The sequence below is a fragment of the Hippichthys cyanospilos genome, chromosome 13, assembly GCF_059441005.1.
Source record: "Hippichthys cyanospilos isolate Australia breed blue-spotted pipefish chromosome 13, RoL_Hcya_1.0, whole genome shotgun sequence".
In the NCBI taxonomy this organism is placed as follows: Eukaryota; Metazoa; Chordata; class Actinopteri; order Syngnathiformes; family Syngnathidae; genus Hippichthys; species Hippichthys cyanospilos.
The window spans coordinates 3,215,323-3,229,893 of NC_142381.1; the positions used below are offsets into that span (position 1 = coordinate 3,215,323).

The 14,571-nt window shown below is 35.4% G+C and overlaps 1 protein-coding gene across 14 annotated transcripts in view; it reads right to left on the reverse strand.

The window, feature by feature from the left end:
* prom1a (prominin 1a) overlaps positions 1–14,571 on the reverse strand; it is a 46,647-nt gene that overhangs the window by 1,894 nt on the left and 30,182 nt on the right. For 4 of the 14 annotated variants that reach the window (XM_088432064.1, XM_088432067.1, XM_088432065.1 and 1 more), the window contains exons 17-29: positions 13,683–13,829; positions 13,497–13,568; positions 12,781–12,873; positions 12,640–12,657; positions 11,329–11,382; positions 9,963–10,043; positions 9,811–9,879; positions 9,628–9,717; positions 8,697–8,812; positions 7,952–8,020; positions 5,738–5,823; positions 3,436–3,486; positions 2,579–2,775 (exon numbers count right to left, since the gene is read on the reverse strand). In XM_088432064.1, the coding sequence (XP_088288190.1) occupies positions 5,754–5,823; positions 7,952–8,020; positions 8,697–8,812; positions 9,628–9,717; positions 9,811–9,879; positions 9,963–10,043; positions 11,329–11,382; positions 12,640–12,657; positions 12,781–12,873; positions 13,497–13,568; positions 13,683–13,829 (879 nt within the window). In that variant the 3' untranslated portion in view covers positions 2,579–2,775; positions 3,436–3,486; positions 5,738–5,753. Of the gene's footprint in view, positions 1–671; positions 2,776–3,435; positions 3,487–5,737; positions 5,824–7,951; positions 8,021–8,077; positions 8,458–8,696; positions 8,813–9,627; positions 9,718–9,810; positions 9,880–9,962; positions 10,044–11,328; positions 11,383–12,639; positions 12,658–12,780; positions 12,874–13,496; positions 13,569–13,682; positions 13,830–14,571 lie in introns of those variants that run through there. The other 10 variants (XM_088432072.1, XM_088432070.1, XM_088432069.1 and 7 more) reach the window with 5 other exon arrangements.

Genomic DNA, 14,571 nt, shown 5'->3' on the forward strand with positions numbered 1-14,571 from the left:
TTTAAATTTCATGAAATTATATGCAATTTTTTCTTGTAATTTTTAAAAATTCTTTAGTTTGTAAAACTGCTCCAAGACAGGGCCAATACTCTTATAGTACTTTACTATCCCTAATATATATATATATATATATATATATATATATATATATATATATATATATATATATATATATATATATGTGTGTGTGTGTGTGTGTGTGTATGTACTCATATTTACAGTATAGCTATACACACAAAGAAACCACGTGTATAAAATATATTTACTGTATAGTAGTATAATTAGCAAGAAAACAGCATGCGTACTAAAAACAATAAATAAAAATTGATATACAGTACTTTCCGTGTACAAATAAAAGTGTCAGAGTTTGTTTTCATTCAAGGTGGTGTCTCTGAAAATGCGTGAACATGTTTGACATGTCTTGGGGTCATTTTCTGAAGCAGTTACTGTATGTTAAATACTTCGGGCTGTTGTCTGCGAAATTTCCATCACGTTTTATTTCCTCCAGCTTAGCGGACGCATTCCCGTACCGCTTTTCAAAAATGTTAGAACTGCAGCAAAAATCGTTTCCCGTCATTTCTCCTTACGTAGTTGAAGGCCGCTAACGAGCATTAGCGGCGTTAGCGAGCGGCTTCAAACAAACGCAACGGGGGAAAAACTGACAACAATCATTACAAGATGAAAAGAAATCTTTATTCACAGCTTACACGTCGAAGCACTTCAGAAAAATTAAGCATTGTCCCCACTGTGATTGTTGATCACATCCATCCAAACTCTATTGCAAGAACCGAACTTTTTTAGAAAATTAGCAGACATATGCGCAAAGGCCTTTTAAATTTGTATCTCAGTAAAATTTACGCTAGTATATGTTATATGTGTGTGCTCTACTTCATTTAATTCATCGGTGTACAGAAAAATAGGACGGCTAGCTTACTAGCTAAGTTGGATTAGCACGGCTAGCAAAACACTGTGGCATACCGAATAAAAATGACGTTTGTCGGTGTAATACAAACGGATACGATATTTCAATGTTGGAATCAAATACAGAGGTACCTTGACTTACAAGTTGAATTTGTTTCCATAAATCACTCACAAATCAAACTTGAACATTTGTAGCACAAAATGTAGCAGGAATATTTCATTAAACATTGGCTGACGTAGCATAAACGGAAGCTAACAGTTGAGTCAAATTGTCGTAAGAAACGAGTAAAGAAGAATAATTTGATCATTGCTTCAGCTCAAGATTATTTTTTGATTCAAATACAGCAAAATGTCGTGGTCAGGCGTATTTTATTGGTACAAAAATGGCAGTTATACACGCTAGCAAGAAACTCGCTAGCTAAATCAACCTGCGGGTGTCATTTCGTTTATTTCCTACTTATTGTATCGGAAAAAAAGATTGTCCAGTGTATGTTTGATTTTCTTCTTTTTTTTTTTTTTAAATCAATAGCAACTAGCCGCAACTAGCCTGTAAACACGTAAGCGATATTTTAGCAGAACATGTTAGCGTTAGCATACGACATAGAAAATGAAGAAAAATAGTCTGGAATACATTCACTTGCTCTAGCTTTCTACTTGATAAATGTATCCATGAAGTTTTGATTAGAAAAAAAAATGTATAATCAAATTAGCAAAAATTAGCGGGAAAATCCTGAGGTCTACTGTAAAAAAAAATATTTTGGCTCGAGATCCATGTTTCTCCACTTTGTCACGGAAAAGTTAATTCACCAGCGATACATAAACGTCAATGAAATAATAAAAAATTAGGCCTACTTTTACGAAAATAGCCGTCGGGGATATATTGCGGATTTTGATTGATTTGTTGGTATTGATTGTTTATCTGTGATTGTTCTTCATATGAGTCATTAAAAAAGTCAGAGTTTTTTCGGGAAAAGTTTTTTTTTTACTTATCTACGTTTTTGTCAATGTTGACGTCTAATTTGTCGTCAAATATTTAACGAAAAGTCACTCTTTGGTTTAAAGTGTATTCTGTATTCTTCGGAAATTTCAGGTTGGACTTTAAACATACCAAAATAAAACCGCTGATTGGTTTTTAATGTTTAATGACGACGAAATTTTTGTAATCAAAAGCGAAGAACAAGGCGCATTTTTTCAATTTTTTGGTCCACGTGGAGATCAAGTACTTTTATGAACGTACAAAATTTGAACGCACTCCGAATAGCCGAAAATAATCCGAAAAAAAAAAAAACCTCAAGTGAAATTTCATCGCTTTTTCGTAAGCAGACGTATTTGAGCGTACGGCTTTAGTAACGCAAAATGGCTCTTGGAAAAAAATATTCCAAGATTTGCTAAAGTTTGCAAACGGCGTAAGCAAATCGCAGGGCGAAGGATCCCTTTGAAAAAGCAGCGAATGCCAACGTGAAAGGCAAGCGGTCTTTTCGCAACCAGATGCAAAATATCCACAAGAACGACTATTGTATATTATTGTAAACATTTCAAAGTCATGCTAGCTCCAGCGCGTACACTTTTTTTTTTCCCCGTCGTCGACGGCATGGCGCCGTCTTCGGGAAAAACCAAGTGAACGTATCAGCGGGTGCTTTTAGCGGCGTGTCGTTACCTTCTCGCGGCTAACTTGCCGTCGGAAAAATGTTGCGGTCCACTTCTGATTTTTGCGTCCAAAGTAATGTAAACAGCTAGGTGGCAGCCCGTTGACGTCCGGCAGGAAGGATGACGATGAAAACGCTCCAAAAGTGCTGAGAAAGTTCTTTGTCATGACGGGGAAAAAAAAATCCTGTTTTTGAGTCTATAGTTGACCTAGAAGAACAAAGAAAATTAAAAAAAAATATACGAATGAATGAATTTATTTTGAACATGTATGAATAAACATACTGTCTACTTTATTATTTGCTCTATTGTGCGGAACGCAAGTCTGCTCGGGGGAGTGAACGGAATAAGAATTTCATTTTGTAGAGTTACTATGACAATAGAACCCTCGAATCTTGAAACAGAATTAACAATTAAGGATATATGTATATATACATATATATAAGTGCTCTTAATTACATTCATTCGTGCTGTTAAATGATTAAAATGTAAACATTTAGCTTAAAAAAGTGACATCGCTTTACAGCACTAATATATATATATATATATATATATATATATATATATATATATATATATATATATATATATGCAGATATATATCTGTATATAAAGTTCATTTTATTTCAATGTTGTCCATTTTCTGCACAAATGGGCAAAACGGTGGCTATCGATGTAAAAAGTAATTTGAACGAATCACTTATGATAGCGTGTAGACCAAAAGGAATTAGTTGAGAATCCATCGAGAAGCAAATTGCTCGTCTGGCGGTTTCATTAGCTTCCATCGATCCCAACAATTCAAATCGGTCGCGCTCGTAACAGTCAATCTATCGCACAGAATAAAATAAATACAAAGCGCAGACGACTCACCGCACTTTTTTTTCCCCCATTCTTTTTTAGTTCCAGTGAAGTTCATGGCAGCTGCGGTGATAAAAATGAAAGAATTAGAGAGGAGAGGAGCTCAGGGGGTAAAGTGTTATCAAAGAAATAATATAAGATCATTCCTGCAGGCACCAGAATTTTTAGAGGATTGAATCTGCTGTTAATCTTGGGAAAGAAAGTCACTTATTATTTGGCTGAAAATCTTTTCTATTTGTTCATCAAAAAAGTATATATTATATATATATATATACATATATATATATATATATATATATATATATATATATATATATACATATATATATATATATATATATATATATATATATATATACATATATATATATATTTTTTTTTTATTACACTATATACACTATATATAGCTAATTATTAATATATAATACAAATCTATAAATGGTATAATTAGATAATATATTAAATGTATCTTATTTTTAGCATGTATAATTATAAAACATAATAATAAATATATGTAAAACAAAAAAAGGTATAAAAGAATATTAAAAGGAATTGGAAAATCCCATAAAAAACAATGTTGTCAAGAGTAATTATTCTTGATTTTACGGAAAAAAAAATTGCTGTCACAAAAATAGCATATAAAAAATACGTTTTAGAAGAAAAGTGGGACTAGTTGTGATTGTGGAGTTTTGATTTGTATGAGAAAACATTTATAGTTTCTTGTTAAACTTTGACATGTCACATGTCACTGGGTGAATTTTCAGCTCCCTTGTGTCTTCTTTCAATGCTTTTCCTTTGACGTGAAATCCCTTTCATGTAAAGACCAAAGGATTGGGCGAACCACCACAAAAAAATTATATCAAATATTATTATTTTCCCCTCAAAGAAATTGCGCCATCCAAAAAAAAAAAAGTCTACTTAATACAACTTTAATGATACCGCAAAATTCCATATATCAGCATAAAAACACGATGATTGGGCGCGCGGACGTCTACCCGTTTATCTTCACGACGTTAAACGGCGCCGGGAAAATAAACGAGGACCCACTGAGTCACATGCATCATTCGATATGTGTGTGTGTGTGTGTGTGTGAGAGAGAAATTTCCATATTGGCCATGCAAAATGGCCCCTCTGGCTCCATGGGAATCACGGAGAGGCACATCAGGTTATACGGAATAAGATTCATGCAAATAAAAGAAGATAATGTCCTCATGCGGCGGTTTACATAAAAACAAAAGCAGCACGTGATGATGATGTCACTCTGAAGAGAAGCAAGACAGAAAGAAGCTTCAATGAAGAATTCAGGTTAGTAAGAGCGAAGGAGGAAGGAACAAGAAAATGTATTTCGCAAAACAAAACAAAAATATGACATTTCTTTTTGTAAATATCAACTCATTCGGCGCCATGGACGAGAATTCTGGTCTTTTAAAAACAGTAATAAGAATAATAAATAATACAATTCTGGTAAAACACGTTATTTTATGGAGGGTAGCTGACACTCTTGGCTAATGCTTACCTAATATAAGACAATTGAGAAGTGTAGTGACAACCGTGACCATTGGATGGCAGTGTTTCCACACTTACAACACAGCTATTACCTATGTCATTTACGTATTTATTTTATTTTAGTATTAATTTTAAGGTAGATATTTTTTTTTTAAAGTCTGAAAAAATAAGAATTTTGTGATAATTTCTGCAATTTCTTTAAATTAAAAAAGTCACAAGTCAGATTTTGAAATTTAACATAAATGTTTGTAGTACACGATTGAAAATTTTAGTAATTTTACAGTATTAATGTTTAAAAAGTCGAAACGAAAACATTTTAAATGTGAACATTTCAAATTTCTGCATTTTTTTTGTAAAAATAAAAATGTCAAGAAATTTACATTTAACAGATACGCTTGCAGTACAAGGTTGTAAATATTTGTAACCCTACACATTTTTTAAAATGAATTAACAAAAAAAAACATGACACATGACAAAATTTTATGACTGTCAAATGTTTGCATTATTTTGGTCAAAACAACAACAACAACAAAAAAACTTGTTAGTAAGGTAGCCCAAATGAAACAAAAGATAAAGCCCAAAAACAAATGTCCACTACAGTGGACACAAATAAAAATTCTTTTTATATTTCAGGTGTATAAAGAATTCATATTAAGATGAGTAAGATGAGAGTAAAAATATCGTCATGAAAAGCAGTGAAAGAGTGAAAGTTAGATCCGATTTTTTTTTTAGCTAGTGCTACAATCGTGAAAGACAAAAAGGCTGAGAGAAGAAAAAAAAAAAATGCTATCGGATAGGCAAAAAGTACCTGCGGGCTCTCCGGGTCACCAGTCGATGTGCCTCGGAGGAGCCGAGGCTCGCGGGAACCTGTTCATGTTATCGTACGTTGGGATGCTAGCACAGGAACAACAATATTAGCGACGGTACATAAAAAAAAAAAAAAGAAAGAAAAAAAAAAACGTCTTTTGGGATTAAAACAAGAAGCGAGAGCAAAACATGAAAACGGCGTTGCGTTCAAGTACCTTTCATGTCTTATTTTTTTTCATCCACTTTTGTTTATGCTAATGAAAATGATATTTTTGTTACATGTTTTGCTCTCTGCTTGAAGTTAGCTGCTAATATCCAAAATTGGGTGAGTACAAACACCCCCATGCAGTTATGTTTTTTTTAATTTTTGTGATTCAAAAAAAAAAAGCACAAGCGTTTTTGTCATGCTTGCCTGTCTGGGAACAAAAGGATCAGGCGCACATTCATCGGATTTTGGCTGACTCTAAACGAGAAGGAAACACACTTCATCCGTGACGTTGTATTAAAAAAAATACAATTTTCGTCATGGGAAGTTTGCTTCTGTACGGACGTGGAACGATTTCCCATTTATCACTTTGTAAACAAAGCGTTAGCCTCGGGCTAACAGACGTCACGGCTAGCGATACGCACTTGCGGCTGTATGTCAAACTTGTGAACACGGGAGAGCCTTTTAAATCCTTCCGGGGGAAAAGAAAACCATGTTCCAGAACGAATCAGGTTCTGGGTAAAGCTATGCGCTCATTTAAATATCGGTAGTTGAATTAAAAAAAAAAAAATCAAAGCTAACCCACATAAATGCAGGTTTTGAATAACGCAATGCATAGCCATTTGAAATTCCGCTGAAATTTGAACGAAATCTGAGAAAAAAATTTGGGCTATGCAGCAACGGATATTAGCATATTTGCTAATTCCTCATAGCGCTCAAAAGTCAAAATAAAGAGAAACAAATTATGCTATGCGGTTGTTTCCGAGCAACTGGAAAAATACAACTCAAAATTGCTGCTTCTAGGGTAGCAATACGAGCATACTTGATTGGCCGCCTAGCCCTAAAAATTCGAAACAAAGTGATAAAAATAACGCTATGTGGTTGTTAGCAATGAAAAATCCAATGAAAAATTGCCACTTTTATGGTAGTAAGTGCGCATGCGTGCTTGGCAGCGTAGCCCTAAAAATTCTCAATAAAGTGAAACAAATAATGCTATGCGGTTGTTGCCAAACAACTGGTAAATACAATTAAAAATTGCCGATTTTAGCATAGCACTACTAGCATACTTGTTATGCTTAAAATTAAAAAGAGAAAGGGAAAAACAAAGTGCTATGCGGCCATTGTCAATCAAATGAAAAAATCGTCTATTTCTAGGTAGTGATGCTAGCATACTTTATTAGCTGCATAGCACTCAAAATAAAATAAAAAAAACAAACAAATAGTGCTATGCGGCCATTGTCAATCAAATGAAAAAATTGTCTACTTCCAGGTAAGTGATGCTAGCATACTTTATTAGCTGCATAGCCCTCAAAAAAAAAAAAAATAGTGCTATGCGGCCAAAAAATGTCTGTAAGTGATGCTAGCATACTTTATTAGCTGCATAGCCCTCAAAATTAAAAAGAAAAAAAAAAACAACAAAAAAAACAAATATTGCTATGCGGCCATTGTCAAATCAAATGAAAAAATGGTCTGCTTCTAGGTAAGTGACGCTAGCATACTTTATTAGCTGCATAGCCCGCAAAAAAAAAAAAAAAACAAATAGTGCTATGCGGCCATTGTCATTCAAATGAAAAAATTGTCTGCTTCTAGGTAAGTGATGCTAGCATACTTTATTAGCTGCATAGCCCTCAAAAAAAAAAAAAAAAATAGTGCTATGCGGCCAAAAAATGTCTGTAAGTGATGCTAGCATACTTTATTAGCTGCATAGCCCTCAAAATTAAAAAGAAAACAAAAAAAAACAAAAAAACTAATATTGCTATGCGGCCATTGTCAATCAAATGAAAACATTGTCTGCTTCTAGGTAAGACATGCTAGCATACTTTATTAGCTGCATAGCCCTCAAAATTAAAAAAAAAAAAAAATGGTGCTATGCGGTCATTGGCAATCATCTGGAAAATATAAAAATCCCCCCAAAAATAAAACAATCATTTGAACGTGTGTGCGTGCCGGCGCGCGCGCATGCTCCCACCACCGCGTGGCATGCAGCGGACCACCCACGGGCATATTTACCTGGTCACGGGGGGGTTTAGGATGCCTGGCGGGGGCTCGCTATGATAACCATTATTACCACTTTCCATACTGAAAACAAAACATTTGCATACAAACGGAAGCGTGAAAGATGCAAGATGAAACATGTAGCGTGCTTCTGTTATTTTTCAAAATGGGGGGGGGGGGGTTGATTTTCTCTTATTTACAGCAACACACAGTCAGGCGTTTGTAAAATTGCGAGAGCCCTTCAGTGAAAGCTAAGGGACACTTTTCACCCAGCACCGAGAATGAGTAGAAAAAAACAAACAAACAAACAAACAAAAAAACACACAATAATGGCAAATTGAACGCACCACGCCCCGTGTTAGAAAAGGAACATGCCTTGCAAGCGAGAACGTCTTTGTTTAAAGTGCAGAGTGCAGAGAAGACGAGAAAAAAAACAAAAAAAGACGAACGATGAGCTGGATGATGGAAATAGTAGAAATGGTTATCACAAAGTAAAATGCCAAGTCCCGGAAACGGAGGAACTGCGAGAAGGGAGGAAAGAAAACCCGGGGTGGGAAATCATGTTAGGATCGAAGCAAAGAAGCTTGAAAACAAAATTGGACTCAAAATTTCATTCTCAGAAAGGAAAAGCACTTTTAGACCCGTGAAAATCATGAAAACAAAACAAAAGGAAGTAGAATTCAATGTCTGGACACGGAAAAAAAAAATTACCTAAAAATACGTGTTTGGGATTGAGGGGGAAAAAAGCAAAGTGTCTCACTCGTCGTAAACGTCCTCCGTGTCCATCCGGCGGTAGAACTTGGCCAGCTTGACGGCGAGCACGATGCTTGGGATGAGGAAGAGCGTGCTGCAGCCCAAACCCATCCAGAACACGTTCTGCAACAAAAACATACGCTCCGCAATTATTTCGGCAATTTCGTTTTTCAAACGGCTAAATCAAAGCTCATGTTTTAGTTCAAATTTGAATTCAGCATTTAATTTTTTTTTAAATAATTTTTTCAAATTGTTAAATACAAATTTTGACAATATTTTTACACTTATACATGTTTTTATCCCATTAAAAAATGAATGAAAATTTGATTTGAACCCTGAAAAAAAATTCAGATTTTTAGTTCCGATTTTTGTCAAAATCTGGAGTTAGCATTATTTTATACGAAATTTTAAAATGCTTAAGTCAAAGTTTTAACACCGACAATATTCTTACACTTACGCACGTTCTTATCTCATTTAAAAATGAATGAGAATTTTTTTCGAACCCTCTCAATAAATATTCAAAAATGTTCCGATTTCCCCTTCCGATTTTAGTTCAAATCTGAAGTTAGCATTATTTTATACGAAATTTTAAAACGGTTAAGTCAAAGTTTTAACACTGACAATATTCTTACACTTACACACGTTCTTATCGCATTTAAAAATGAATGAAAATGTGTTTCGAACCCTCAATAAATATTCAAAAATGTTCCGATTTCCCCTTCCGATTTTAGTTCAAATTTGAAGTTAGCATTTTTTTATACGAAATTTTAAAATGGTTAAGTCAAAGTTTTAACACGGTCAATATTCCTACACTACTTCACATGTATCTTATTTAAAAAGGAATGAGACTTTATTTTGGGGGGCAATTATTGAAAAACTCAGATTTGAACTTCAATCCATCCCAAATTTTCAAAGGTTTAAATCCAAGTTTTGGATACCATGGAGTCCACCAGGTAGCTGCAGCTAATGATTTCCACCGTGTCCAGCACGTTGCTGAAAGGCTTGCACGGCGCCACCTCCATTGCCAGCTGCATCAAGATCACGCAGAAAGAGTATCACGCATTACAGATTTCTTACTCGTAACATTATTACGTATTATCGTTTTTTTTTTTTCGACTTACCGACGTCTTGACCCACTCGACGTACTGATGGAAGTAGCCCACCATGGTCGATGTGTATTTTGTGCTTTCCTGCGGGGGTAAACAATGATTTCAAATGAGAAATTACGCTAACGTGAAAAGTGTCGCGTTTGGGATGAGATTGGTGTCCGTACCTGGCTAATAAGGCGTGTTGCATTATGGGAGATGAGATACTGAGCCGCGTTGATGGCGTCTAGTACGGCTAAGACTTTGTTCTGCGGACAAGAAATATGGCAAATCAGTAAGACGAGATTGATTGAGCAAAGACCTAGCCTGCTATGTTAGCTTTAAGATAAATATAGCCCTGCTATGTTAGCTTTAAGCTAGCTCTCGTCTGTTGAATTGATTGGAATCTCGGGCTCGGTTTATAAGCAGTGTTCACAAAATCTTATTTGGATCTATAGTCAGCGGAATGCGGTAGTTCTGAATGATTGTCGAGCTAATCTTGCCGTCCACAGTATGTTAGCTTTAAGCTAAACATAGACTGCTATGTTAGCGTCAAGTCTGCTGCTTCGTTGATTAGACTTGAGCAAAAAAATGTCCAGAAAAATACATTTGGATTTATAGTGGGTAAAAATTTACTGTTTTAAAAGATCGTCAATCTAGTCTGCTATGTTAGCTTCAAGCTAGCTGTCTCCTGTTGAGACTCTCGTCTTGAGTAAATTTTGTAAGAAATGTTCGCAAATTTTAATTCAGATCAATTATGAGTGTGTTGAAAAATCATTATGCTAAGATTAAACCTGCTATGTTAGCGTCGAGCTAGCTGCCTTCCATTGGGATGATTAGATTCTCCGGCAAGTCTTACGAGAAATGTCCACAAAATCTATTTCAAATTTTTGAATTTTAATTTGAATGAATTGTGAGTGGACTTTGGATGTGTTGCAAGATAGTCAAGCTAACATATAGCTTGCTATGTTAGCTTCAAGCTAGCTATCGTCTGATGAGTTGATTAGACTGGGGAGCAAATTTTATTTTAAAAAAAAAAATGTTCCCAAAATTTTATTCAAACCTATCGTGAGTGGAGTTTGGCTGCGTTGAAGAATCGCTAAGCTACCATATAGCCTGCTATGTTAGCACCTAGCGCTCATCTGTTCAGTTGATTCGAGACTGTTTTTTTAACAATTTACAATTAACAATTAACAATTTAACAATTTTTAAAAAATGTTCCCAAGTTATAATATGGTCACGTGAGTAGAATTTGCTTGTATTGAAGAATCATCAAGCTAACATATAGTCTGCTATGCTAGCTTCAAGCTAGCTCTTGCCTGTTTAGTTAATTACTACTGGAGGACGTTTAATCAAAAGTGTTCTCCAAATTTACATTTGGATCTATTGTGAGTAGAATTTGGTCATGCTGAAAGATCATCAAGCTAACATGTAGCTTTCTATATTAATTTCAAGCTAGCTGTCTCCTGCTGACTTGGTTAGCATCTCAAGCAAGTTTTCTTGAACAAACGGGCTGCTAAAATGTGTCTTTTTTTGTGTATGGGGCTAACTTACAGGCAGGTCTGATGCAGTTCTCTCCAGGAATCTCATGCTCTGGTTCAGGGCGCTCTTCAAAAAAAAAAAACAAGAAGGGAAAATCAGATAGCAGCAGGGCTAAACATCAAAACACGAGGTACCATACACCTGGATCATGATAACCACAATTGTTACGTGAAACATATAGAAGGATTGTGCTCCAAAATGGAAAAAAACAAAACAAAACAAAACAAAAAAAACAACCTAAAAGTTAGTTGAGCATCCATTTTGGAAACAATCTTTCCGTTAATAAATGAATGTAGCTTGCGAATAATTGAGGCGGAGGCCTCTAGTTTTGGAAAAGGGGTGCTTCTGACATTAATAAAATATGTGACCTTCAGTTTCAAAGCCAAGCTAAGCAAAATGTCAAACGGTTGATTGGAAGTGGATGCTTTTTGGCATTTTGGTCACAAAGTCCTTCAATAGCACACCTTCAAGCAATGCTTCCCAACCTTTGAGCTGAGACACAATTTTACATGACAAAAATCTAAAAAAAAAATGGTGAAGCAAATGGTGAAAGATTAAAAAACAGTGAAGCGTTTGCTATAAGCTATTTAATAATTCATTTTAAGATGAATGGAATAATAAAAGACAAAAAGATCTGTACTTTCAAAAATACACAACTTTGTTGTAAGAATGTCTGTTAGCTTAATGCTAACACCCAATATATACAATGCTGCAGGGGAGCTATCAAAATTAGCATCACTGTTGCAGTAATCTTAAACCTGCTAACAACTTATATTTAAAGCAAATAACGAGAAACAAACGATACTTAAATGCACATATTCTTTATCCTCTGCGAAAAACAACTCCAGTCACATTTATCAGAATGCACAGCACCATGCCCAATAAATTCTCAAAAATTTTAGCCATGTTTTTGCTTTAAGGACAATACGTTGCTTCTTTTAAAAACTAACGACAAATTTGAGCTAAACAGTTTGAATTCAACCCAAACTGAAATGTGCAGAGAAATCATTGCTTTGAAGGATACACAAACAGTCACGCACACATATAAAGTACACACGTTGCACACTACAGTATCATTGTATCCTATAAAACAAGATACATTTCTTCAGGTGTACTGTCAAAAAAAAAACACAGGAATCTAGTAAGCTGTTTACACCAAGCAGTGCAGTGAAAACGTGTCATTGGAGGACAAAAATGCTACATGCTAATATCCATTTATCGGTGCCTTACACGCTAGCTGCACCACTTGTTGGAAACATGGCTTCCACATAGCACAAAGGACCAAAATGACAAGACAAAATGGGCACGTTTGTGCTGGCTTACCCTGGCTCTAACATATTTCTTGACGTCGAAAGTAGAAAACAAGCATAAAGGCGTCAATTGGGATGCAAGTGGCGAATTTGATGGAGTGAAATGAGGGAGGGCGGGGCTTGAAATGGGGGAGGAAAGTGGGTGCGGGGTTACCATGGCCTGCTGCATGGGGACCACCTGCTGGCTGTGGATTTGTCGCACCGTCCCCGCGTGACCTTTCAAAGACGTTTGTAAAGGACCTCGAGGCTGGATCACAAAATTACACACCGTGTTACATTCATATTAATAATATCAATAATATGACAGTATAAGGGATGAAGAAATTTTTTTAGCTAGTTTCATAAGCAAATCTCGTTATATGTAACGAGATGATTAGCTCTCACTTGAAATGTTTGGCCACAAGGTGGCGGCAAACCGCTTTTTCTCTATTCAGCAAGACTATAAATGAAACTCCTCCTGTTAGTTCAACATAGTTGCAAGGTACCAAGATGCCATCAGATGGCGCCAAAGAAATGTTTTCAGGGGACATGGCTTTGGATTGCGTACAAAAAACAGCGAATAGGTGAGTTTTAAGTGATGACATATGAAAACCTAAACCTAATTTGTTTTTGTCAAAACCCCATCAGATGCCTATTTATGTCAGATGATTTTTTTTTCCCATCATGATTCTTTTATTTTTTTAAACGTAAGGCCATGGAGGGAAATTTCCAACTTCTAGACATCAAAATGTCCCTCACTGAACATTATAGGAACCCGAGTAGAGTATCCGAATGTTACCATTTGTTTTCCCCGTGCAAAACCCCAACAGGACCGGCGGCGGCGTATTAATCATTGAAATAAAGCGAGGAAGGAAGCGTGGCGTTAAATACCATCAGGTCTGTCTGGGCTTCCAGCTCTTTGGCATAGGAAAGCAGGTCCACCACCGTGACGCCTTTGTTGACCTGCGGCAACGAGAAGGGAGGCATTCCCGCGTTTTAGTCACGTGGCATTAAGGTTCTCAGAACGCGCACAGCACATTTGTCAATATAGAAAAAGCCATAAATGGCGCGCGTCACCTCTTCCAGGTAATCGGCGTAGTTTGTTTCCGACAGGCCCGCTTCGGAGAATTCCAGGAGGTTCTGTTTGCCTTCCGCTTCCAGCAAGATGACGCCTCGAAGGTCGATTTTCACGCCGCTCAGGAGGCTAACCACGTCTTTCGTCAACTGTCGCGAAAAAAAAAGAAATAGGCTTCGACTTAACCGCGGGTGGGAAAGGCGGATATTAAGAATGGGAAGAAATGTGGCGTAGCTAAGCCACTTTATTAGGTACACTTCCTACAAGGTACAACACACTTGGAAAATGTCAGCAGTGTGTCTATAAAAATACAAAAAAAACTAATATAATCCTACTATTACTACTATTGTAGTACTCACACGTATTCAAGGCATAATAATAATAACAACAAGTATAAATACTTTCATTTTGATTCACGTGTGTAATTTATTTGTATCCCGTCAATGAAAGTGTATTTTTGTGTGCATATATTTATTAAATTTGTCTATGTATTCGTTTTTATTTTTTCTATTTAATACATTATTTTTTGTATATATGAATTTGATTTTTTTATATTTAAATTTATTATCTTAAATAAATGTATCCTTTTGCAATAATGTATTTTTTGTATGCATACAATTCCTTCATTTCTGTATATTTACTATTTTTTTAAACATTTTTATTTACTACATTTATTTCATGCATACATGCATTTTACTCTGTCATTTTCATCTTTTTGTAGATTTATTGATTTATTTTCAGCTTTGTTTTATGTACTTATTTCATGTGCGGGGTTGAGTTTTAACATTTTGAATTTCATTTAAGTTTATTTTTCAAAATTGAATTCAGCAGTATCAATAATAAACTAAAATACAATTTTAAAAATCATTGCAGAATACAAAATAAATCGTT